We start from the raw sequence: 27,999 nt of genomic DNA, 5'->3' as shown, positions 1-27,999 counted from the left end.
AGGTGGGCATTCAGAAAAGGGCATAATAGGTGCACAAGACAGCTTTGTGCAAAATCCCCCTATCAACATCTGCCACTTATTACTTTTATAGACATACTATGACATCTAGTGATTCTCCAGTCACACAATCAATACTTTTCCAATACTGTCTCTTCAGCCTCTCAAATCTTCTCTGGTGAACTTTATTAGAGTGAATATTCAAATAAATATAATCGGTGGAAATCCCTTTTAAATTAAATGACCTTTGGGTGGTTAAATGACCATTCATGTTAAATGATTTAGTTAGTGAACTTTATTTGGTTAAAATGAATCTATCATCCGTAGTGTTCAAAATTATCCTAGTAAAGTAAGCAACAAGATGAATGTATGTATACTATTATCCTAGTAAATTATCCTAGTAAAGTAAGCACCAAGATGAATGCATGTATGAATACATGAAATTATATTAGATAGGTATGTGATAAAGAACAGGATTGTTAGAACTCTAGTGGGAGTATCATTACTGTTTTATTTGTTTTGTTTCAGCATTGTGATAAATAAAATGCACCACAATGGACTGATATGATCTCATCATAAATGGAATAATGCTTGAAATACATACAAGCAATTCTAATCAAAATTACATTTGTGAAATTATTAGTTTTCTTCATAAATAAGTAGAATTTTCTATGGATGAATGGATTTGTGAACACATACATTTAGAAATGTTTTGATATAAAAGTTTCAATTTGGTAAACTATATATAAATACTTTTATCCAAATAGGAATTGCACAGTGCAGCAGCAATAGCTTTGACATTATCCCAAGTACTATAGGTGGCTTTACACTCAAATAATATAAAACAGCATTTGGCAACCATAATTATTGGATTTTGTAGGAGGTAGATTATTTTGCAAAGACAGATAGACTTCTTAATCTTTCTTCTACTGAAATGAATCATACTTGATTATTCAACTAAAGAAATAGTTGTGCCATAATATACGCTTTCCAAAGGTAGTAGGAAGCTAAATGAAAATTAAGGGGAAACTATACCCAGGATAATAGTATTTAGAATAGGAGTAGAGAAACTTCATTTTTTCAGATGTTACTGAATTAAGTTCCTGTTATTTACCTAGCTAACTAATTTTAGAAGATCATAGTTCCCTCATTACATATTAGAGAGTGTCAGGTTGAATTAATCAATGCTAGTTTTTGAGGGATTCTTACACATTGCCACCAAGGAAAGGTATATTAACTGTACCTGTGGTAAAATTCAGTCAAGGGGAAATAATTTTCTGTTGCAAGGAAATTGATTGAAGCGAAACATAAATGCTCTCTTAAGTCATCCAAAATCTGGAATCATTCATCTTTAATTCTTTTGGTAGTTTCTTTCAAGTGAGTAATGCAGAACACATAGAGCTGTACTGGTTTGCTACAGTAGCTTTGCTACTGTTGTATAAAAGCATGCGGATGAATAAAATAGTAAAAACAAAAAAGATAATTTATTTATGATAATAGAAAGGAAACAACATTTAGTCTGACTATTGTAACACAGAACATGTCCTTCCCAGCAAGTCAATGTGTTACTTTCGATTCTTTGGGATTTTGATTCCTATTGATAATTAACAGCAAGTAAGTGTGGAAAACCAAACACATTGTGCAGTAAACATTAATGTACAAATGAGAGTTACAAAACAGGCAAAAAGCCAGAAATGAATTTGGTTAGTATAGATATATGTGCAAAATGTCATTTGTTCATGTCTAGGATTATGAGTGGTTGTCAGGCTTCCCTTGAAGCAATGTGGATTGAAAACAGAGCAAAGCAGAGGCGTTTTGGAGCTTCTTTTTTTAAGGCAATAGTCATTAGAAAAAAGGTAAAAAGCTTTAGCACAAGTAAGTTCTCAACGTTGCAATAAGAAAATTATATATAGTGGCAAAATCCTGGTCTACTTTCCCATACTCTTTTCCTTCAAAAAGTAAAAGGAGGGTTGTCTTTTTGAAAGCATGACTGCATCTGTTGATTCTTTTTGTAACTGTTTGCTAGGTTTCTTATCAGTGTGAGAAATTAATGTTGCAGCTCTATCCTTTCAACACAGTGAAAGCAAATGCAATTCCCCACTGGCAAAGAAGGGATCTGTTCTGATCTTGTGTGATATTTGAGCAGGATCTGAAACAGTACAGTAGGTAAAGGAGTTTCTTGTACTTATCAATTAATCCTTGATGTTCTAATTCCTTGCTGGGTGGAGAGAAAGAGCAGTGACAGCAGAAAAAAGTAGTCTGACGGGATCTTTTAAATCTTAGCTTCTTATGAAATCAAACTTCTGAAGGGGGCTGTGAGAAGAATGTAGCCTTCAGATTGCCATCTGAAGAGTTGTCTTAAAAGATATTTCTTCATCACAGATAATAATGAGAACTGGTGTGAGAACTTAGATGTCTTTCTTAGCTCTGGTTGTCCTGTCTTCCAGTGCTGTCGCTATTTATGGTGTCATTTAGGAATATCTTCTTATAGAAAGTTGAATTATTTATTCTGACCCAACAGCCAGGTGGAAGGTTCTATTATTAAACTCTTGGATGAAATATTGCCTTTCTTAGGATGTGTCCAAGGCCATACAATATAGTTGTTAGTTTTTAAACAAAGTGACGGGTATAACAGCAACTAGATTAGTGTTTTTATTTTCTTGCTATGTCTGTTTTAGTGATGGTTTGAATAACAATAGAATTGCTTGATACTTACTTGGCAATAATTTACTTGTCTGATTCTAAAATTCATCATTTAGTCAATACCTAGATTTAAAGGGATGAATTGTGCCAAATGTAGCATAAGCAGATTAGGCAATACATAGGCTCAATATCTGAACTCCTTTCGACCACAACTGAGCCCAAAATTTCTGTTGCTGAGTGAGACAGTTGTTAAGTGAATTTTGCCCCCTTTTACGTTTTTAACCATAGTTGTTAAGTGATTCATCGCAGTTGTTAAGTTAGTAACATGGTTGTTAAGTGAATCTGGCTTCCCCATTGACTTTGTTTATCAGAAGGACGCAGAAGGGGATCAAAGGTTACCAGGACACTGCAGCCAGCATAAAAATGAACCAGCTGCTAAGCATTTAAATTTTAATCATGTGACCATGGGGGATGCTGCAAAGGGTGTAAGTGTGAAAAAAAGGTCATAAGTCACGTTTTTCAGTGATGTTGTAACTTTGAACGGTCACTAAATAAACAGTTGTAAGACAAGGACTACCTGTAGTTTCTGTCCCACACATATCCGTGCTAACATTTCATGTTTGTATTTAAAAGAAAGAAAATAACAATTGAAAGGGTGAGTGAGCATCTGTGAGTTTATTGCGTGTGAGACCAGTACCCAGCTTCAAAAAAAGAAGCATTATTTTGGAATTCTACATTTGGAAAGCACCATAAAGGTCCCTTTTTGAAGGTGGACCCTCAAGTAGCTACAGCTGGATTGAAGAACGAGAAAGCAAGAATATATAACAGTTACTTGTAGCCAAGAGTTGCTTATTGCCTTGAAGTAGATTACCAGAAAATTATACTGCAAAGAACAAGTGAAGCTAGAATAAATAGTTGGGGAAGGCTAAATTTGATTTCGCTTAAACATTAAATTAACTACAATTAATTTGATTATTCCCTATACATGTAATAGATATGAGAACTTTGGAAAGAGCTCTGGGGGATGGACCAAAGGAGTTTGAGGCCGCATGCAGCCAGAGGTGCCAGGTCCAGCACTTGTGTGATGGAGGAACTCCTCCTATTTGCAACTAAAAGCCACATCATTGGCTACATTGCAAGGAAAACAAAGATCAAAAGCTAATATAATGTAACATTTAAAGTACAAGTTGTTAAGTGAATCGCATGGTCGTTAAGTGCATTTGGCTTTCCTTTTGACTTTGCCTGTCAAAAGCTCCCTGCAGATGATAATCCTAGGACCTGGAATGTTGCAACACCCATAAATATATGCAGGTTGCCAAGCAACCAGAGTTTGATCACATGACTGTAGGGATGCGGGAAAGCATGTGAAAACGGGTCATAAATCACTTTTTTCAGGGTCGCTGTAGTTTTGAATAGTCATTAAATGAATGGCAGTAAGTTGAGAACTTACCTGTATTGGATTTCAGCTTGGTGTTTGCTGAATGATGTTCAAGTTATGAGGCCTGTTTAATTAATTCATATTTTTATCTAATTTTGCTTTTCATTCAGGTAATGGGATTATTTTGATTCTATCTGTCCTTTCAAACATATATTGGACATGAACTAATCAAATATAGCAGCAAATATATCTATAGCAAAATTAATATATTTGATCAGAGCTCAACATGTAGAAGTCAGGAAAACAACTAGTCTGATGTTGTACAGTTTTGGAAATACATCAAGAAACTCCTTATACTAAATAAAAAACTCTTTATAGGTATAACCTCTGAAGAATAGTGAAAAATCAAAATAACATGAAAACATGTTTTGTTTGTGTTGCTAATAATTTCTTAACTTCCTTGAAATATACAAGAAACGTAATTCCTCATTAGCCATCATTTTGTTATTCTATATGTACTTTTGATAGTCCACTAGTTGTATAGATGTTACTTGTGTTATTTGCATGCCATAAATGCATACATTTCTTTAAATGTACTTGTATCATCTTCTTTTGATATTTTCCTGACATCAACTTGTACAGTGAATCTAAAATAAGCCATGGGTACAATGCTAATTTGTGCTCCCATCAGCCTCCTCTACAAGCAGAGATTCCTTTTATGCAATGTATTGCATAAACATTGCATAAACATAATCTTATCTCTTGGATGTTCTGGTGGTTCTTATCTTTACCATTAAAATCCAGATATATTCTTTTCGCTATTATACTTGTTTGTTAAAATTAAACATCAAGCCATATAAGCTGTATGGACATTTCGGATAACTTTTTAGGTGGTGCAGCAAAGAATTGAAAGCAAAGACAAGCGTGATAGGTGATTTAGAAATTTGATAGATTGCAGACAGACAGACAGGCAGATAGATGTTATGACAAGAAATATTTGTATACATTAGTATAGAGTTTTGGTTAATTTGCATTTGTCCACTAAAGTATTTTTCCACTACAATATTGGGGTGTTTTTGTTTTTGTTTCTACTAAATATTTGTGTTCTAGAACAGTGTTCTCCAGCTGATGGGCTACGGCCCACTGGTGGTCTGCGAGAAAATTTTGGTGGTCCACAGAAAAATGTCACCCCCAGAGCACCCCCCAAAGCAATTAATCCAGGCTGCACGGGAACACAAGGCTGAGCTGCCCACATGGCCCACGGGAACCCGCCTCACCCACTCATTCCTTACCTGGTGGTCCCTGAGGTTCAAAAGGTTGGCAACCCCTGTTCTAGAAGTAATAAAAAAACCTGGCTGTTCCCCCAGCTTTGGAATTAGGATGGTCTCTTTAAGCTGAATGCAGTTGTGGAAAAATGGGGTTATTTCTTTGGACAGTTTTATGTTTCTTTGTTCATTTTTTAATAGTATTGTTATTCTAACATTGTGAAGCCTCACAAAGTCATTTAGCATGGGCAACCTAGAACTGTAATAAATAAATAACCATTAAAAAATGGTATCATCTATAAATGTGAGTGAAATAAGGTAAATATGTACAAGGTGTAAAATATTGTTAGTTATTTGATACATAAAAATTATTCTACATTGGTGTGTATTTTATCATTGTAATATCTATATTTTTCATATAGGCATGCAACAAATAACATATTTTATAGAAGTGGTTCGCTTAATATTTGGATTGCACCATGATATTTAAAAAAATACTTCACTTTTTACAATAGAGTCCCCAGATATTATTAAATTACAAGTCCTAGGAACTCACCATTACCATTCAGGTGACACTACCAAAAATTTTAGCTTGGTGGTATTTGAAGGGATACAGGTTCTCCATTCTAGTTTAGAAGGAAAAGATTCTCCATTAATTCACATAAATGATATTAAAATATGTTGACTTTATCTTACTAAAATAAGTTATAGAGTAATACCCTCATCCAGTGAAAATTAAAGAGAATTTCTATGCAAATGGAGCTTTTTTTATGCATTGGCTTTATCAGCTAGGTATATCTAGCTATTACCATCTTTTTTTGTTATCTTGAAACTATTTAATTTTGTTTTTATTTTTCTGAAATAACATTGGGAAATATTTTTAGCGTTATGGTTTCAGGCAGAGATGCTTTATCGTTTAAATTATACAGGAACAGCAATCCTATTTAAGATTATCAAATCAGGAGAAACTAAAACAAAATTAGCTAATATAAATTTAACTCTGAAAATATCCAATGGATAGTGTGTGTGTATGTGTGTGTGTGTGTTTTGTGTTTTGATTTTATTTGATAAAGAAACAACTTTAAGAATGTGTTCTGTTAATTTTGTAACAACTTTGTAAGAAACAATAAAAGAAAAATAAATTTATTATTTGCAGAAAGAAAAATGGAAAAAATTTATCCAGCAGTGAGGTAAGTTTTACTACAGTTACCCTTTCAAACCTATCAAATTTCAGATGTTAGCTGAAATTCCATGAAATTATGTTGTGGGTAAAAATGTACTAAATACAATAAAGAAGAGGTTAGAAGAATGTTTTAGCTATATTTTCTCTTATACAGAAAGAAAATAGAGTATCTATTTAAGTGAGGTATATTATACAATCCTCTATGTGGAATTTTACTGACTGCAGTAGGGCTTATTTCCAAGCAAATAAATAAAAGATTATGACATACTAGCATTAAGTCATTGTATGCAGCTTCATTTAGAAACTGAAATAATCATTTTTATTTTGATAATATAGATAAACCCTCACAAAAATCAAATTATATAGTGGCTGCACAGAGCAACTTGTCATGAAGTCAGGAGCAAATTTTCATTACCATACCTCATTATACTTTAGAGAAAAATAAATACAAAACAAACAATAAAAATAAAAGCAGACATCCTTTTACAAATTTGTATAGGAGAAAAAGAATCTGGCAAAAAAAAAATCACACTTCTTTTGATATTGGCTAATACAAAAATAAAATACAGTACTTGCCCATAGAGCTTTCAGGGAATTGATTAAAAAATAGAGTAATAATTATTAGATCCACTGTGTGGTAGAAGCAGTAGAACATTATATGATTTAATAATTCTACAGCTTTGATCTACTAGAATAAATTTGAAAAAAAAAATATATCCACTAGTCTTAGTAAAAAGAAGCTGATAAGTAGATGGTTTATATTGGCCAATGTAAAATGTTTTAAACAATGCAGCTTTTTTTAAAAGATGATATCTGTTTTGCAATATTTATATTACAGTGAACTCAATTGATATTGCTTATGTGTAGGCTGTTTTAATAAGTACATTTCTTAAAGTGTTATATAATAGTTTTCCTTTGCGGCCAACATATATCAAGGTTAAAATATTTTCCTTAAATCTATACTACGTACATTTCCATTCTTAAGAACTGGTCATACATGTGTGGATGAATGAGAAGTAAATACTAAATAGGGACATGGAAAACATTTGAAAGAAGTGCTTTTCAAAGGAGTTAAGTCATGTGTAAGTAAATCTCCTCTTTTTGAAAGATAAAGCAGCTGCATTTTCTGCAAAGCTTGTGTAACTACTTAGAGGGCTGTGTTTGTTTTTCTGGGCCTGAATTTGATGGCTGTGCTGGCATGCAGATCAACAAGGGTAGAACAGCCTTTGAAACAGCCACATGAGCTTGGTAAAGGAGGCGACTGCTTTAACGCTTCAAAGAGAGATTTCATTCACACTTTGCAAAACACCTCTTTGAAACACTCTATTTACTTATTTATTCTATATCACTGTAAAATATCCTACCAAATTGTAAGCAATTTTCACTTGCACTGCTAAAATACGTAAGGTCATGTTTTTTATTATTGAATATAATCCAGGAGAAAGCGAGCTGCTTTACCTTTTTGATTTTCACCTGGAAATAACAGAAAAATTGCTTGCAATTTGGTGTGGGAAGTGGAAGGACAGGTAGGCATGTACTACTAACTTCATCTCCCAGTTCTGTCTTTTTTGGTCTATCCTGGCTGGCTAGATTTACAACCTATTTGATTCATTCAGGAATAAGCATTAATAAAATAAAGATACAGCATTAATACGAGGGCTATCCAAAAATAGATGACGTTTTTGTCTGTAGCAAGAAGGGGCGGAGCTAGCACAGCCATCTTTGGTCTGTGCGTCCGCCGCTCAGTCTGCATCTAGTTGTGCTAGTGGGAGGTTCGTATCGTTGCCCGTTATTTCACAGCAAACTTTTGAAATGTGTGCTGCAATTGAAAATCCCGCGAGTTGTGAGGTGCGATCAGTGATAAGGTTTTTGTTGGCAAAAAACCATAAACCAACTGAAATTTTAATTGAAAAATTGAAAAACTAAGAAAAGCAATTCAGAACAAGCGTAGAGGAAAGTTAAGCTCAAAAATTTTGTTTTTTGCATGACAATGCCCGACCACACAGCAAATCGCATTCGAGAAGTCCTGAATGCTTTCAAGTGGGAGATTTTTCCTCATCCGCCCAACAGCCCTGATCTTGCACTAAGCGACTACCACTTGTTTCTGAGTATGAAGACCTGGCTTGGAACAAAATTTTTGAGCTTAACTTCCTTTGCGTTTGCTGTGAAATAATGGGCAACGATATGGACCTCCCACTAGCACGACTAGATGCAGACTGAGCGGCGGATGCACAAACCAAAGATGGCCACGCTAGCTCCTCCCCTTCTTGCTACAGATGAAAACGTAATCTATTTTGTGGATAGCCCTCATATAATGAAGAAAATAGCAAGCCCTGTTTCTTTTGTAAAGCAAAAACATACGTCTTCTTCATTTGGCAGATCTAGGATTCAGAGGGTAATTCACATTAAATTGTTTAGCTGTGTGGAAATAATTAAGACACCATTGTTTTGATGAGACCATTTCCTCCTGTAATCTTTTAATATGCAGAAAGAAGTCAAGAAAGAAAGAGCTGCAGTAGATAAAGTATTTGTTGGAAGAATTTGTCAAATTCTGAAAATTATGGTCCCCAGGACATTTTGTAAAGAGGTAAGTTGCAAATAGAGAATAACCAGTCTAATACTTTGGTTTTGAAGCCTTACTAGCTTGTCTTTCAGATGTATTTCGGCTGCAATCTCTAGAATGCCAATTCAACGTGAAGGCTGTTCATTTCTGTCATTTGAAGACTGAAAATTTAGTGATTTGCAACTGCCATTTATGTGGAACTGGCACCTGAACATTTTTATGGTTGCCTGTGTTAAACCTATACTTACTAAAGTAGTATCTGGAGGATGGTTATTCTTATTAATTTGAATTAAATAAAAATTGAAAACCGTATGCTGTAATTTGACTGCTGTAGATGTTCTTAAAAGAATCCAGAGCAGCAATAAAGAATAACAAGTATGCTCTCAGTATTAAACCTCATCTCTGTGGAAGAATGCAGTGGGTATGAATAAGTACTACATAATGTGTTTCTAGGAGTTGGCTTTAGACTGGCACTCTTGTTTATAAAGCTTGTAACTTTTTCAAAGTTCATTTGATAGACAGTGGAGATTTTCAACTCTGTCTGTTAAAGATACAAGTTGTGTCCTAAAACTGGGCTGTTGTTCCTGTTTTTACAAACACAAATAGCATCAGAAGTAGTAGCAATTTTGCAGGTTTTGTTCATTTCAGTAAATTTTCTACAAGTCAGCCGTCTGAGAGGCTTACTAGGACTAGAAGTCAGCTTGCCTTGAAAAAAATGTATGTATGCAAATAGATGTTGTGTATACACACACATACACACACACAGAGAGTGTGCAATCTCTTCATAGGTCAGATTTGTTGTTTTCTACCTTGATCGTTCAGATATGAACTGAAAACTAATTAAACAAATTGAAGATAATACAGTATTAAACATGACCGTAGTAACGGGAATTTTTTAATATATCACAGTTACAAGAATTTTGGACTCTGGTTATGTTAATAGTCTTTTTGCTTTGCATTTATATTGAAAAGAAATGAAACAAGATGACAATTTCTTAGACATTGAGAGAGAAACTAATATTCACCTGAATTTTTATAATGGTGCATATTAAAAAAGGCTGAGCTTGACTATTGTCCTGATTCCTTTTTTAAAATAACTTCATTAGACTTTTCAAATAAAAAGATAAAAGCTAACCAAAACTAATAATTAAGATAGAAAAGAGAAAAAAGTAAAGAATGAAAAAGAAAAGAAAGTTAAAAGTACAGAAAGTAAAAGGAAACAAGGAAATTGTTTCTGACTTTCCTTTACAACAGGTATAACTATAAATTTACATTAAAACAGTCTAAATTTACAACAAACTTTTTCCCCATTATCTACTATTTTTATAACCTCAAATCCATATGTCATAATTTCACTTTTTTCTGAAAAAAGTCCAGAAGGGGCTTCTAATCAACATTAAAATTAATATCTGTTTGTCCATCAGCCCCCAAAAGCATATCTCTGATTTCAAGTATATATTAATAATCTTTAAATTTTTCTGAATTAATATATGTACTTGAATCCATTTTTTTAGTTTGTTTATATGTTCACAAAGCATAATAAAAAAATCCTCTCTTGTTGTACATACTTCCAGCATGCAATCAAAGTACCTTTAAAAGTTTTAGAGAATTTTTCCAGCGACAATTCTAATCTCTGAGGGATTGATGTTCCAGAGAGAAGGAGCCACCACAGAGAAGGCCCTTCTTCTGGGTCCCACCAGGTATATTTCCCTAGGGGATGAGACCCGCAACATTCCTTGCCTCCCTGCTGTGTGGGTCGGGTAGATGTGATCAACAAGAGACGGTCCCTTAGATAACCTAGTAAAAGGTAGTCCTCAATTTAGTGACCATTCTAAGTTGCAATAGCACTGAAAAAAAGTGACTTATGACCCGTCTTGCACTTAAGACTCTTGCAGCATCCCTGCACTCACATGATCACAATCCAGGCACTTAAAAATTCAGTCACTTTTATGACAATTGCAGCATCCTACTGTTGTGTGATTGCCATTTGTAACCTTCCTAGCTGGCTTCCGACAAGCAAAGCCAACAGGGGAGTTGGTAGAGAGTTGTAAGTCATGGTGACATGATGTCTTGCTCAACTGCAGATGATTCGCTTAATGACCATGATAAAAAAATTATAAATTCTAGATTCAGTCCCATCATATCTCACTTAATGACCACACTGCTTAAAAGTGATTTTTCTTGGGGTCCTTATTTTGGTTGTAAGTCAAGGACTATCTGTACTTCATATTTGGAACAGATTTATTTTTAAATCAACATTATAAACAGCTTTATTTTAAAGTTTAATTTGTACTGATTCTTTATGGTTGGAAAAGATCTGTATGCTTTCTGTGTAAAGCTGCTAAAATTAATACAGTTTTAAATATTGTTTTTATAACTTTCTTATAATAGACAGGTTATTTGGTACTTATTGCCATTATGTTGGTACTTCGCACATATTGTGACATCTGGATGATTCATAATGGAACAGTGATCGAGAGGTAAGGGTCATTTATATATTTCAAACCAATTTCCTACCATTATTCTTCTATGTTACCATATATCAGAAACTAATACAATAGAACCTCTGGTCACAAACGCTTCTGACCACGACCAAATTGGGTGATGACCAAAAATTTCACAAAATTTTTACATCTGATCATGAACAAATACTCATGTGGCGATCAAACACAGCTGTGGCAATTTCCCCTTCCACACCATTCTTTTTGTATGCACGTGCACAGTCAGTCTCGCTTCCGGTCACAACCAAATTGGGTTGCGACCAAAGTCATGGAACGGATTACGGTCGTGACTGGATGTTCTACTGTACTACTATTTTTACAAACAGAGTTTGCATACAAATAAATGATATTTGTCTTCAATGACTAAATATAAAGGCTTCATCCAAGTACAATACAAAATCAAAATGTATTTCTAAGTGAACATGCCATGTTAGGCCAGAGGCTCTCCTCTACCCTTTTAGTCTCTCTTGGGGCTCCCTGGAGAAGAACCAGTGTGGCTCATAGAAAAGCAAAAATCATAGTTTAAGGGTTAGCCTTGCTCAATTGGTGCCCTCGTGAGGTGCAAAAACCATAGTTTTCTCCCAAATCCCAGATATGTTGGGATTTCTCTCTCAGAATTCCGTAGTAGCATGACTTATCAGTTTTGTTGACCAGGAGTTTTAAAAGTTGGTATTTCAACATACTTGAGTGTGTCACTCAACTGCATATATGTATTAGATTATTTTATGGAAGGTAATACATGATTCCATATTCCCATGTTGCATGTACAATGCAGTATTGTGGGCACTAGTTATCTAAACCATGAATACTCTTGGATATCAAGAGTTTTGCTCTTAGCATCAAGAATCTTATGGAGAGGAAATTTACACTTTCCATGTTGACATTCATGCAGTAATCCTGTTTTCTGTGAAACGTAAATGGATAGCTATTACTTTTACCTTAGAAATGTTGATGTCTATGAGGGTTGTTGTTTATTAGACTTCTGTAGTACAGGTGGTCCTCAACTTACAATAGTTCATGTACTGACCATTCAAAGCTACAACGGCACTGAAAAAAGTGATTTTTTCACACTTGTGACCGTTGCAGCATCCCCATGGTCACATGATTTACATTTGGATACCTGACAACTGGTTGATATTTATGACCGTTGCAGTGTCCCAGAGTCATGTGATCCCCTTTTGCGACCTTGTGACAAGCAAAGTCAATGGGGAAGCCAGATTCACCTAACAACTGTTTTATTAAATTAACTACTGCGGCGATTTACTTAACAAACGTGGCAAGAAAAGCCAGGGGCAAAACTCACTTAAATTTTGCACTTAGCAACATAAATTCTGGGCTTAATTGTGGTCGCTAAGTTGAGAACTGCCTGTAGTAATTATCCATTATTCTTTGTACAATAAAAGCATATAATGATTACTTTGCCTAGTCAGAAATAAAACTGTTAAATTCTGTACATTTTTTTTTTCTTTCAGTGCAATCATAAGCAGGAATCTGTCGCTATTCAAGGATTTCTTTTTTAAATTTGTAGTTTCCATTCCACTGGTAAAGAGACATAAATATTAGCATGTATCTACAATGTTTATGCTCGTAACTGATGCATAAATGAAACAATTGCTTCTTTTCCCCAGTGGTTTTTGACTTCGGAGAGATTTAGTTTGAATAATATCGGCTAAATTGTATACTCTTTCTAAAGCTTTATTAATTGCTTCAAAACTTGTATTCTTACAAATTATACGGTATGGTGCTGGTGACTTCACTGTTGTTCTCTGCTACTCCAAAGACAACCACTTAGTAGATTAAAAGTAAACAGTCTCAACTGCTGCCAATGCCACCTTGAATCTTGTTCTAGATTTCTCTTAATCGAATTCCCTGTCACTGGGAGTGGGTTCCCAGCTTTGGCCATGCTGGCTGAGAATTCTGAAAGTTGAGGATGAGCTCACTAAGAAACATTGCTGATCATTGGATGATTGTAGTCAAATTTCTCCCTGCTATGTTTCTAAACCATTAGTATTATTTTTTTTCCTACCAAATTCTTCGCCTTCCTGAATATAATTTTTTATTCCTTGACCTATTCTTTTTTTCCTCTATATGTATTGGCTTTTATCCAATTTGAATCCTATTTATTATAATTTTTTTTGCATTTGCTGCTATAATAGCAATAGCACTTAGACATATGCCACTTTATATGCTTTACAGCCCTCTCTAATCGGTTTACAGAGTCAGCCTCTTGCCCCAACAATTTGGGTCCTCATTTTACCCACCTCGTAAGGATGGAAGGCTGAGTCAACCTTGAGCCTGGTGGGATTTGAACTGCCAAATTGTAGGCAACTGGCAGTCAGCAGAAATAGCTTGCAGTACTGCACTCTAACCACTGTGCCACAGAGGCTCAGTGTAATGTAGGAGTGGGATTTTTTTTTTGTTGTTGTTTTTTTTTTTTTACAAAAAGCACAGAACTGCCTTTTATAGTGGCAGCCCATGCTTTCTCCTGTGGAAGACCTAACTTAACCCATGTCCTGAGGTCAGCAGAAATGGAGAAAATATATATCTCAGTGACGTCAGGATGGAAGTGTAGGTTAAGCAGGCCTTATGGAGGCATGGGATTTAGCAATACACTTGTTTGGCGATAACTTTCTTTGTAGTGTGGTGTCTTCAAGGAGATGGGCAACAGTATGTGGAAGTTTAAAACCCACCACCGCCTGTATAATTAGTTCCATCGGTGTGAAGGGTAGGAAAGGAGGTGATGGCTTTCACCACGGGTAGAAAGGAAGGTGATGGCTTTCACTGATTCAGTTGTCGCTTTGTCCACAGTTGTGGGAGCACATCTGAATGTTGATATGGTGTAAAGTAGGGGTGTCAAACTGGCAGCATCACAGCGGCGTCATGTGATGTATCGGGACTTTTCCCCCCTTTGCTAAGCCAAGTGGGGGCGGGGCCAGCATGTGATGCATCCAGCCCACAGGCCACGAGTTTGACACCCCTGGTGTAAAGAGAGTCTTGCTGCTTCTTTTGTTGACCTTTTCCTGTGTTCATTTTCACGGCTTTCCACTTGTTCTTGTGGAAACATTGTGGAATGGGTCTTGCTTCTGACACTAATCTTGCGCATATGGTGGTTTGCAGTGCTATCATTGGCCGCAGTAGAAAAGATTTCAAGAGGTACTTGTTCAACTTCATCGCTGCCATGCCTGCTGTAAGTGGTGCTTTTTTGTTCTTGACCTCTTTGGGGTAAACTGAATAGGTATTCAGTCACAACTTTTCAAATAACGTTTGGCCGTTCCTACTTCAATTATGCACTCACTATATTGTAGTGACTTCCAGAAGTTAGGTCGACAACATGACACAATGTTATGGAAACTATCATCCAAACTATTTGCAGTGCTCCAAGTTGCCCACCCTTGGTCTTAATGTGAAAGATTTGTTTAATGTCACTCCAACCACAATGAAACAGGAGGAATAAAATAGTCTATATCCAGAGAATAAAAGCTTAGGGAAAGTTTGTATTTAATAGTGCAAAACATACTTAAAAGTTGATAAACTGCTTGTTCCATTTTGGTTTTGAATCAAAGTGCATAAGATACAATTTTGGTGCATTTTTTTCTCCTTATCATTAACAAAATGGTAGTTTCTCACTTCATTAATGGAACAGCTCCTCTTCCAGACTGATGGGGAAGTGTTTTATACAAGAAAGGATTTTTCAAAAAAATATTTTTTGGGCTCTGCATCAAAGTAAGAGCAAGGAATTCCATTTGTAGGAATTTAAACTTGATGGTATAAATAATTGTTCGATACTCTTAATATAATTCAAAAGTATCTCTGAGTTCAAGACTGGTTCTTGGCCAATTCTTTTCCTCTCTGTTGAAGGGATATGATATGAGAAAAATAATCCAAGTTCCTCTTTTCCTATGTAGTAATTTTAATAAAAATTGTGATTACAATAAAAATTAATACAAACTAAAAGAAAAGATAGGGGCAGAATAGAACATTAAACATATTAAAAACCGAAAAAATAAGAATGTAATAAAGAAGAGGAAAAGACTTCCCCTTCCATCATGAGCCCCCATCATATAGGAAGTATAAACGATTTTAGTGGCAATGCAGTAAAATATACAGCCAATAAAACAGCCACAGTAAATATCATTAAAATAAAAGTCGTAAACATTAAAAAATATCATTATGGTTTGTCACACTTTCAGCCAGATGCTCAGACTGGATTTGGCATGGGCTTGGGATAGGCAGATAATAGAGAAAATAATAGCGCAACCAAAATATAAGATAAACATGAAACACAACAGTTAAATGAAATGGAAATTCAAACACTTTTACCAGTCCCTATATATTCTGGGGAAGAGTTCAGAATGTGAAGAAGGATGGTGTCAGTCTTATTTCCAAGGGAAGACCATTTCACAAAGCCAGAGAAGTAGGACCCCATGTCCTCCATTCTCCTAACATATAAAAGTGGAGAATATGCAGAAGCTTCTTCCAGGAAGAACATATCAAATGGGCCAGTTCAGGTAGGTGAAAGCCTTACTGTAGATAAAGGGTGTCAAACTTGATTTCATTGAGGGCAGCATCAGAATTATGTTTGACCTCAGAATGAGGGGTCGTGGTGAGGAGGGGCATGGCGTCAACTTGACATCACTCATGGGGAGGCACCTGTGGTGGCCCGAGCCCTTGCCAGCAAAAATAGGCTCGCGAGCTCTGTTTTTGGCTGGGACAGCCTCCTGCAACCCTCTGCCAGTGAAAACGGAGCTCGGAAGAGTCACGTGCGGCCCTCCTGAGCTCTGTTTTCACTAGCAGAGGGACTGCGGGCCAGTCCTTCACTGTTTCCAGGGTGGACCTGCAGGCCAGATCTAAGCACCATGGGCCTTGAGTTTGACACCCCTGCTGTAGATAATTGAGACCTGTAGTAACAGATTCGCATATTAAAGCTTTTATTTTTTTTTTGTATAGAAAAGCCAACAGAACAAATCCTAGCATAGAAATGAGGAAAAAAATGAAAAGTTTTCAAAATCAAAGAAAGAATTAGAAAGTCCTGATTCACACATATGAAAGAGAAAGCCCACTCCACTATTGATGCTTTCTATTTCTTTTGTGGTACCCAATATGTGATTCTTACAGATAAAAGATTGTTCACCGATATGCTGTAATTTATATAATCCCCAGTATATTGTGATATTGTGCCATGAGAAACTCACCATCTGGCGAAACAATTCACAGAGTAGCAAATACTATTACATTTCCAGCTTCCTCTTGGTGCTTTGTATCTAAGCATATATTTCTTCATGAAGTTTTTTTAAAAAAACCGATTACAACACAATCCTATGCAGGTTTACATTGCATTCAGTTTATTGGGGCTTATTTCCCAAATAAGCATTGCTAGGATTGCAGATGAATTCTTTGTGGGCTGTATTCTTAAATTGGATTTTAGTTTGCCATCTGCTGGGATCTAAAGTGGTGGTGGGCTTTCAGCAGATTGGATTATGTGTTCTTACTGATATGTTCTTACTTACAGATTTCCCTAGTGAATAACTTCTTGAAATACGGACTAAATGAACTTAAATTGTGTTTCCGTGTCCGTCTTACCAAGTATCTTTATGAGCAATACCTACAGTAAGTAATATTTTTTGTTTAGTTTTAAACATTAAATTAGATTAAAATTAAATGAACTCTAAAGTTAATATAAATTGTAATGTATAAATTAATGTATGTATAAGATGGCCCTGGTTCACCTTGCCTCCTTGCATGATCTTTGCAAGATCCCACTGCCTAGATAATTTGTTGTCCATTTCTTCCCTTCTTAGGGGAAGGTGGTAGAAAAGATAGCTGTTTGGCAGCTTCAGAGGATCCTGGATGAAATAGATTATCTGGATCCCTTTCAGTCAGGATTTAGGCCTGGCTAAGGGACAGAAACAGCCCTGGTTGCACTTGTGGGTGATCTTTGACAAGAGTAGGATGGGGGTAGTATAGTCATCCTTGCTCTCCTTCATCTCTCAGCAACCTTCGATACCATCGATCATAATATCCTTTTGGGCCAGCCATGGGGTCTGGTGCTGGGCAGCAGAGTCTTGTGCTGGTTGGGCTCCTTTATCCAAGATCAGGTCCCAATCGGTGTTGATAGGGAGTGAGAGTTCCAGCCCACAGTCGGTGGCCCGCTGCAGGGTTCTTTCCTGTCGTTCTACATGAAGCCACCAAGTGGGATCATTTGTCACCATGGGCTGAGGTATCGTCGGTACTTTGAGGTATCTACATCTCCACCCCTGGTGACCCGAGTGATGTGATTTCTGCCCTTTCAAGGTTCCTGGGAGGCTTTCAAGGCCTGGATGAGGGACAACAGACTTTGATTGGACCCTGATAAGACCAAATGGCTTTGGGAGTGTAGAGCTTTAAGATCTGGGACTTTGACATCTTTAGTTTGGATGGGGGGCATTATCCCACACAGACCTGGTTCGCAATTTGGGGTTTCTCCTGGATTCATGAGCAGGTGGCAGTCAAGGCTAGGGCAGCCTTTGTACAGCTTCGGGTTGTGCGCCAGTTGTAGCCTTTCCTGGTTCAGGAGCCCTTGCAGTCAGTCATTCAAATCTTTGTCGTCCCACATCTGGCCTATTGCATGTGCTGTACATGGGTCTGCCCTGAAGAGAATTCGGACACTACAACTGATGCAGAGTGTGGCTTTAGGGACCCTAGAGTTGCCCATGACACACTACTGAACCACGAGTTACACTGGCTACCAATTTGCTTCTGGGTGCAATTCAAGGTGTTGGTTATCATTTTTAAAGCCCTTTGTGGCATGGATCCAGGTTACCTGAGGGACTACCTCATTCCAATGGGCAGTGTCACAGTGGAGGTGGTTGATGGACTTGTAACAGATCCCATCTCACCCCTGCAGTTCTTATTTTTTTTCCTCTCCATCTTTTAATGATAATTTTAATTATAATCTCTCTCTCTCTCTCTCTCCCTCCCTCCCTCCCTCCCTCCCTCCATCCATCCATCCACACATGTATAGAAGTATATGTATAGTTTTATTTCTTTTCATCTTATAAACAGCCCAGAGTCGCCTTGCAGGGAGGGAGAACAACAATTTCAATAAATCAATATAAATGTAGATAATCATTTAGTAAAACTACTGTGTTATATTTTGATTATATAATGTGATTTCCTGACATTTCAGGAGTTACACATTCTACAAAATGGGCAATCTGGACAACAGAATAGGCAATCCTGATCAGCTGCTTACACAAGACGTCGAAAAATTTTGTAACAGTGTAGTGGACCTATATTCAAACCTCAGCAAGGTAAGTGTGAAGAAAAAAAGCAATTATGTTGTCATCTGCATGTTGAAATATTATTTACATAGTAGCAAGTTAAATATTTGTTCTCAGCATGAAACTGAAAAACTGCTGAATTAAAGATTTTTCTTGTATTTAAATAACTCTTAAACAGTAGAGAAAGCAAAAACTATTTAGAAACTGATTTCTATTATAGGAATATTTTTAAATACAGATTTTTTGTTTTTTAAAAGTGAATCAGAACATTCACATAATCTTTGAGAGCCTAAGTTATAAAGAGACATTTTAGCTATATTTATTTGAAAAAACTGACATCTTTTTAAAGGTGTCCTTTTAAATAAAAATTAATGCTGCATGCTTTCTCCCATAACCAATATTTACCATTAAATCTTATTTTGCAGCCATTTTTGGATATTGTTCTATACATCTTCAAACTAACAAGTGCAATAGGAGCACAGGTAAAATTGTATTTTTATTTATGCACTTTAAATATGAATTATATACTCTTCAATAGGAGAGATGAATTATTGAGAATTTTCTATAATGTAATATTGAGAAGTATTTGGAACTAAAATGATAAGAAGTTTAGAAATTTTCAACCATTTTATTATAATCTGTCAAATGTGTGCTGTATCCTCTATAAACAAATATAATGTGGGGTATTCTTTTAACAATGCTTTGATAATGTAATAGGTTATTCAGACTTTTAAGAATTTTACATACATTAAAATTCTTGTAGAGAGCCAGTTTGCTGTAGTGGTTAAGGTATCAGACTAAAAATCAGAGTGTGATTTCTAGTCCCACTTTGCGCATGAAAGCGGCTGGGTGATCTTGAGCCAGTCATGCTCTCTGAGATCTATAGGCAATGGCAATCCACTTCTGAAATCTTGCAAGAAAAAATTGCAAGGCCTTATCCAGGCAGTCAACAGGAGTCAACAGAGAGTTAAACATATACAGACATGCATGCCCACATCCCTGCATGCATTTTTTGTAATAGAAATTGATGTATTAATAAGTTAATCTTTCAGAAAAGGTTTCTATCATAGATCAGCCCTTGAAGTATACGATATCCTATAAGCATTTACTCAGAAGCAAATATTTGGAACCTGCTGTCATTTATAAAAATAATTAAATGTTGTTTAATTTCAGAATTGGCAGGTCTTACTTTGAGATTGATTACATTTTTCTGCAGTTGGAAGTAACTTCTAACCTGTAGTCAAGTGATACTTTTCCTTGCAACCAGCCTCTGCACAGATGGATTGCTAGATGCATTCTTTTTGAAAAAGAAAATATTGTTAACAGATTTATTCTGGAAGTTGTGTCTTATTTTACTCGTTGATATTTTCAGGGCCCTTCTTCCATGATGGCCTACTTGCTTTTTTCAGGCTTTTTCCTTACACGCTTAAGAAGACCTATTGGTAAGATGACGGTTACAGAACAAAAATACGAAGGCGAGTATAGATACGTCAATTCACGGCTCATTACAAACAGGTATGAGATGGCTAAATCAAGTCCTTTATGTTGTTATTTATTTTTAAAAAATCAAAATGTTTCATGTTAAACCTGTCTATATTGGTTGGCATAACATGAAAACAAAGAATTTTCATCTGAAAACTGAATGAGTAAGATGTATATGTTTGATTTGTGGTAATTTGTTTTAGGGTAATTCAATTTTTGTAGGAAGCACATCCTAAGATAGTTGACTTCTTTTCTTAAAAAACAACTTCTTAAAATACCCATTTTATTAAAAAAAAAGTTGAAGTTAGTAGTGATGTGATATGATATGAACTTAATGTGAACTTTAATGCAAAAGCAGTGAAAATCGGGAGTAGTTATTGGTAATTCTGTTAGAGAATCAAGGGTATGGCTGTAATTAAGAATTTAAGAATGCATGCAGTTATTCTGCTTGGTCATTTGAACAAGAACATTTTGCTAATTTTGTTATTACAGCAAGCTTTCACTAGTTGTAAGACTAGTTTCAAGGTCTGGTCCAGACATGTGGGAGTTTGAAAATCATGAAATGCTGAAACAGCCAATGTGATTCTGTGTTGTAGGGCAGGATTAAAACGTGTAGTAAGCAGGGAAAGAGTGAGGGAGCATTTAAAATTATTTATTTCCAACCAGTTGTCTGAAACGGCAGGTGCCATTATACATTTTTATCACCTGTGGACAATCCCACCTCATTCTCCTGCTGCGTAGCTTGATCTTGCTTGCAAATATGTGCTGATTAGACCTTTTTTTTTCTACAGTGAGGAAATTGCATTTTATAATGGGAATCAAAGGGAAAAACAGACAATTCACAAAGCTTTTCACAAACTGGTAAGTTAGTGTCAAACCATTTGGTAATATAAATAATCCATAACATTTGGCACAGTGATGTTAAAGATTATGAAAGGTGCCTATGCTAGAGGGATATCTGCATGAGACAATGACTTAATGAAAAGTGAAAAACAATAGAATTATAGAATTCTTTATTGGCCAAGTGTGACACATGAGGAATTTGTTTTTGGTATGTAAGCTCTTAGTGTACATACAGCAACAGTGATAGATCATTAATATAGTCATTGTAAAATACATTCATCATAAAACATTAGATACAATACTTAGTGATAGTCATGGATATTAAATAAGCAATCAACATAAATCATATTTAGGATACTAAGTAAACAATATAAATTGTAAGATACAAGCAACAAAATTATATTCATAAGAAGTTAAGGAGATAGGTAATAGGGAAGATGAGAATAATGATGGTAATACTGCCTTTTTAGATAGTTTGACAGAAGTGTGGGAATTAATTGTTTAGCAGAGTGATGACATAGGGGGAAAATGTCCTTGTGTCTAGTTATTCTGACGTTCAGTGCCCTAAAGTTGCTTTGAGGGTAGAAGTTGAAACTGTTTATGTCCAGGATGTGAGGGGTCTGTAGATATTTTCACAGCCCTCTTTCTGGCTCATACAATATACAGGTCCTCAACGGAAGGCAGATTGGTGGCAATTTTTTTTTCTGCAGTTTTAATTATCTGTTGAAGTCTCTTGTCTTGATTGGTTGCAATCAAGGTGAAAGAATCTATTATTTTTTCTGAAAGCAATGCCAAAAGATATAGATAAAAAGGCGGGGACTTGATTGTAGCATATTGACCTTTTCTATAAATTGGCCCTCTGAATGCTTTAGTTGTAGTAAGGATTTTGTCTCCTTCAATTTGATTTGATTCAATTTGATTATATTCACTCTCCAAAAATACTGCCAAACTTGCTTAACTATCTTCTTCCCCTCTCAGCCTTTATATCTTTAATTTTTCCTTAAGTTTGATTTAAAATGCCCTTTAGACCCAGTGACTTCAGAACAAATGAGTTTTGTTGATCCTGGATGTGGACTTTTTTTTTTTTAATGTATTTGACTTTTACAAGTACCATTTACAAGCAACGAAGTCTTTTTTATTTCTCACCATTAATACACTTTTTTAGTTTCCCATATTGCATTATATTTTCACTTTTTTAGTTGTGAGTAGGTTGAAGTCCTGTCTGAGATGCAAAACAAATCTTATTGTTAAAGCGTAATAAATTTGATGTATGAAGTTTAAAAGGCAAAAACCTTGTTGCAGACTTTTGCCTCTGAAAATTCATATCACAATTCAAGTTTAATTTCTAATGTGCCACAGGTTTCCTTGATGGATGTGACATTCCAAGATCCTTCTTTACCTATTTGCATATTTTATTCTTGGGAGTCGTCAACATAAATAAACCACATATTGAATACAGCTTCTGTAATTCTTTTTTAAGACATATATACGTGCATGTATATTTCAAAATTGTTCTGCATTTTCTTAGCCATTTTTAATCTTAACTACTTTTTTGTCTTTGACTACATTCTGTGTAGCATACACATATACAATTTTTTTTCTGGTCCTCATGCTGCTGTCGAAGGATTTTTTGCTCACCTGTAGCATTTTTATCAACAGTCCACCAAGTATTTTTTGACAGACTTCTCATAACTTCACATATTTTTGTGGTATTTTGTAGCATACACCATTTCACTCTTTCCCAAACAATTTTCTCATTCTTTTTCCTTATATCCACTTTCTGTTCATCTAAATGGGAGATTATTATATCTTCTGAAACTTTTTCATACAGGATTTGGCACCAAATCAACTAAAGTCCTATTTTACTTAAGCAAGCTCATGCTATTCTATGCAAGCTCTTTAATTAGAGACTACTTTGTAAGCCAATGTGATATTTATTGCCTGCACAATACCAACTGAGAGGCATATGCAGTTAAATTACACAAAATGAACCAAATTTCATAAGATTACTATTCTTGCATGAGATATCTTGAGATTGTTTTGATCATTTTTAAAAAAAATATTTTTGGGAACGCTCAATGATACACAGTAATTGCTTCAAAAGGCTCATGATTCCCTCATCCACGGACATCTAATATAAATATATATATAAATTTGATTACATGGTGAATGAAAAGGTTATCTTGAAATTATTACAATTTTTAAAATGTACTATAGCAATAAAATCAGCAATATGTTTCTGAAAATTGGAACTTATAAAAGACAGTACCGTTTTTTTAAAAAACACAACAGAAAAGATTGCCAAAAGTAGCCTGCTACTTATACATTTTCAATTTTTGGATAAGTATTTCCTTCCTGTAGAATGCAACATTTTTCTTTTTTTGTTTCCAAATAAAATAAATACATCCTAAGAAAGACTGAGACACAATCTATTTTTAATCCATCATTTAAATACCATGTATAAAATATATTAACATAACTTTCCCATTTTTTATTGCCCTAGGTAGAGCACCTGCACAATTTCATTTTGTTCCGGTTTACAATGGGCTTTATAGACACCATTATTGCTAAATGTAAGTCTCCCTTCCCTCCCTCCCTCCCTCCCTCCCTCCCTCCTCCCTCCTTCCTTCCTTCCTTCTCTCCTGATATAGAACTTAATGGTACTTTCCATAAAGCAGACATTTTGCCATGTAGAATTCAATAGTGCCAGTATCTACTTTCTGATTTTTAAATAGCAGCCTCTCCCTTCTGATTCCTGTAGCATTTAAGAAGTTTCCCCAATGTTGGGCGGAAGGAAAGGAAAAACTCTGTCTTATAGCACAGAGTTTTCTCCACATTTTGTTGACCCTAGACCAGGGGCATCAAACTTGATTTCATTGAGGGCCAGATCAACATTGTGGTTTTCCTCCAGAGGCTGGGAGGGAGGGGAGGGACCGGAGTGGTCAGAGCCGATTGGGCATGGCCTGAGAGACCTGGCCAGCTTGACATTTTCCAGCAGAAAAAGGCAAAACCCACCCATTGCATATGCTGGATTTGCTTAATCTCTCGATTCGCTTAATGATCATGTGATTTGGTTAATGACCGTTGTGGCTTACTTTATGATCATTGAAAAATGGTTCTAAAATTGAGTCAGGTTACATGGGCACCTACTTAATGGCTGCAATGATTTACGACCAAAATTCTGGGCCCAATTGTGGTCATTAAGCAAGGGTTCCTATACAGTCTTGCACTACCTTCCTCTCCAATGAATATAAATATAAATATTAATTCCTTTGTGCTGGAGTGAGCATTCCAAATGTCTGGGGAATGGTTAGGAGGCAGAGTAAAACTGATCAGCCTTTTCAGTTTCATTGTCAATTTCAAGCTTGAAATCCCAGTTGTGGTCACACAATTTTCCCCACTTAGCAACCCGGACTCGCTGGTTCCTAATTGTGGTTGCTAAACAAGGACTACCTATATTAAACTGAAAAGAATAAAACAGTGTTTCATGAAATTGCTGTCCAAATGTTGGGTTAGTCCATATTTAAAATAATGACATGGACTGAGAAATACTTTTTTTTTTCTTCAAATGTTATAGATCTGGCAACCGTAGTTGGTTATTTGGTTGTTAGCCGCCCATTTCTAAACTTGTCTCATCCTCGTCATCAGAATAGCACCCATGCTGAACTTTTGGAGGTGAGTAATATATTTGCTGCAGTGGTTATAATAAATGACATACATATTGCTTGCTTGTTTTTGAGAGAAAAAAAACCCTATATTTCATTGTTTTAAGGATTACTACCAAAGTGGAAGAATGCTACTAAGAATGTCTCAGGCCCTTGGCAGAATAGTTCTAGCTGGCCGTGAAATGACTCGATTGGCTGGGTAAGTGTCAAGTACAAGCAACTAGAGCCACCCATAAACAGTTGAAGTAAACAATTTTATTGACTTCTACTTGTGCTATAAGAATCTTCCCAGACTGCTTGCTTTCCTCAGAAACAGCCAGATACGGCTTTATGGATCTTGAAGGAGGAGGTCAAGCTTGGCTTTGCAAGAACTCTAAGCTAGATCCTCACTTGACTCCTGCTTCTAGCCTGGCCAGCAGTTTCCCCAACAATAAGATTGACCAATAAGCGTAATCCTATTTTCATTCATAAAAGAAATTTATTTTATCCTCCTTGTATTCATTTCTAATTATGAGATAACTGAGATTAATTTGATTGTTTTGAAATATAAAATATAAAGTATTTTAACAAAGCTTGGATCATCATTTAATAGAAAAAAGTAGTTTCTAAATAATTATAATATGCTCTCATGATATGTAATATTTTTGATTTCCATTTTAAACTGTTGATTTCATTTAACAATTGCTTACAGTATTAAAAAGAGTAAAGAAAAAAGACAGCAACAAAACATATGGAGGGAGAAACTGAAAGAATTGGAAACAAGTAGACAAAAGGACCCAAACAATTCAAACATTGAGAAAGAAATTGATCTGGTAAAACATAAGATAAATCTAAATGTACAGGAAGATTTGGCCCGAAAAATTAAATTAGCAAAACAAAATTATCTTGAAAATGCATATAAGCCGGGGAGGTGGTTAGCCCATAAAATTAAAAAAGAACAAGAAAAGAGAACGATCATAGCTCTCCAAGATCAGGAAGGGAAATTATGCACACAGACCCAAGAAAAGAAAAAAATTGCTGAGGAGTTTTTTTATGAAATTGTATAAACAGGAAGAAATACCAGAAGAATCTATTGATCAATACTTGAATGAAAAGAACTTGCCTGAAATTACTAATTAATAAAATATCTATAGAATAAATTAGGAAGGCAATTGGAACACAAAAAGCAAATAAGACTCCTGGCCCAGATGGAATTCCTTCGGAATTCTATAAGGAATTCCAAGAAACAATAGAGGAGATATTGGTGGACTTGTACCATGAAGCCCTGGAGAATGCTAACATGCCTAAATCATGGTTGGAAGCATATTTTACCCTTATTTATAAAGAAGAATCAGACCCACAAAAAATTCAAAACTATAGACCAATATCACTTTTAAATGTAGATTACAAAATAATGGCTACAATATTGGCAGAAAGATTAAAGAGAGTATTAAGTAGAATTATCCACACTGATCACAATGGCTTCCTCCCCCATAGGCAAATAAAAACAAATACAAGAACCATTATGGATATATTAGAATATTATGAAATATACTCAACCAAGACAATGGCATTGATATTTTTAGACGTCCAGAAGGCATTTGACAACCTGAATTGGAATTTCCTTATTAAACAACTGATAGGCATAAAATTTGGTGAAAATTTTATAGGATTTATTAAGACAATTTATAACATGCAAACCGCAAAAATATTAATAAATGGGGAAAATACAGATACCATAAAGATAAATAAGAGAGTAAGACAAGGCTGCCCCCTAGCTCCTCTATTGTATATATTGGCAGAAGAGGCTCTCTTAGTACAAATTAGGCAAAAACAAGAGATGAGAGGACTAAAAATTAAAAAAAGAGGAATATAAACTCCAGGCATTCACCGATGATATGGCATTTATATTAGAAGAACCCTTAGAAGCGAGCCCTATACTACTAAGAGAAATAGAAGAATATGGAAAGGTGGCAGGGTTAAAAATTAACAAAAAAAAACCCAAAAGTGTTAACAAAAAAATGTACAAAGGAGCAGAAGGAAGAACTAGCAAATAAATCAGGTATGCAGGTGGTAAATAAAATAAAATATTTAGGGATCTGGTTGACTGCTAGATGTTCGTCGATTAAAAAAGATAACTATGATAAGTTAGTAATGCAAATAGTTAAAGATTTAGATAATTGGGCCAAATTGCAGTTATCACTATTGGTATTTCGATAGTAAAAATGAATATCTTGCGAAAACTGTTTTCTTGTTTCAGACAGTGCCAGTCAAGTTGGAAAAGAATTTTTTTGTAGAATTAAACAAATGTATATCTAAACTTACATGGCAGAGGAAAAAACCCAGAGTGAAATATAAATTATTACAGAATGCCAAGAAAAAAGGAGGATTTGGCCTTCCAGATTTTGAATTATATTATGATGCTGCTATAGTAAACTGGCTTAAGGATTGAGTTAAATTAGAAAATAGAAGGTTATTAGTATTAGAAGGTTTTGATCTCCAACTTGGCTGGCACGCCTTCATGTGGGATGGAAAATCTAAATAACATTCATATTTCCAAAGGCACCATCTAAGAAATGTGTTGTTCAATATCTGGGGAAGGATTAAAAAAAAACACTACCCAAAGGTTCCATTGTGGCTATCTACATTGGAAGCAGTCACACATCCAAATGTATTGGATTATGAAAATATTGTCAGGTATAAAGATTCATTATATGATACTGGAGAGCTTAAAAATAGGAACCAAATACAAATTCAAGGAAAGGAGATAGCATTGTGGCCCTTTGTACAAATACAAACCCATTATAAAAGATAGAGAACAATTTGGCTTTAATATGACCCCACAAGAATTAGATAAAATATGGCTAGGAGAGGAAAAGAAAACAATTAGTAAAACATAAAAATATCTTTTGGATTACAAATTAAAAGAAAAACAATCACAAAATCTATGATAATTTGGGCTAAAAACATGGGTCATAGTATTGAATTACCGTATTTCCCCATGTATAAGCACCCCCTTTGTATAAGCCACCCCCCCAATTTTTGGACTGTGAAGTTTTGAAAAAATATTTTATTAGAGAAACAAGTTATGAAGAAAGAAAATTTACAAAGAAACAAAATTCGACGTCTAGATCTACAACTTCGGTCATGATGCCGAAAGCGGTGCGGGCGACGCTAGCAATCTACGCATCGGAACGAGAGTAGGAACGAAGCATTCAGGCCAATGCCTAGCGTATGCATT

At 35.3% G+C, this 27,999-nt stretch overlaps 1 protein-coding gene across 4 annotated transcripts in view; it reads left to right on the top strand.

Annotated features, from left to right (window-relative positions):
• The window catches only part of ABCD3 (ATP binding cassette subfamily D member 3), a 52,904-nt gene that overhangs the window by 3,349 nt on the left and 21,556 nt on the right, over positions 1 to 27,999 (top strand). Inside the window, exons 2-13 of one of the 4 annotated variants that reach the window (XM_026700349.2) lie at positions 6,440 to 6,473; positions 8,955 to 9,053; positions 11,421 to 11,509; positions 14,648 to 14,717; positions 17,040 to 17,137; positions 18,696 to 18,819; positions 19,215 to 19,271; positions 20,162 to 20,304; positions 21,063 to 21,132; positions 23,618 to 23,687; positions 24,692 to 24,789; positions 24,887 to 24,978. In XM_026700349.2, the coding sequence (XP_026556134.1) occupies positions 6,440 to 6,473; positions 8,955 to 9,053; positions 11,421 to 11,509; positions 14,648 to 14,717; positions 17,040 to 17,137; positions 18,696 to 18,819; positions 19,215 to 19,271; positions 20,162 to 20,304; positions 21,063 to 21,132; positions 23,618 to 23,687; positions 24,692 to 24,789; positions 24,887 to 24,978 (1,044 nt within the window). Of the gene's footprint in view, positions 1 to 6,439; positions 6,474 to 8,951; positions 9,054 to 11,420; positions 11,510 to 13,002; positions 13,073 to 14,647; positions 14,718 to 17,039; positions 17,138 to 18,695; positions 18,820 to 19,214; positions 19,272 to 20,161; positions 20,305 to 21,062; positions 21,133 to 23,617; positions 23,688 to 24,691; positions 24,790 to 24,886; positions 24,979 to 27,999 lie in introns of all 4 variants that reach the window. The other 3 variants (XM_087930198.1, XM_026700350.2, XM_087930197.1) reach the window with 3 other exon arrangements.

The sequence above is a fragment of the Pseudonaja textilis genome, chromosome 3 (genome assembly GCF_049901715.1).
Source record: "Pseudonaja textilis isolate UNSWEBS1 chromosome 3, rPseTex1.2, whole genome shotgun sequence".
NCBI classification, from domain to species: Eukaryota; Metazoa; Chordata; class Lepidosauria; order Squamata; family Elapidae; genus Pseudonaja; species Pseudonaja textilis.
This window is presented reverse-complemented; position numbering and strand designations above follow the sequence as displayed.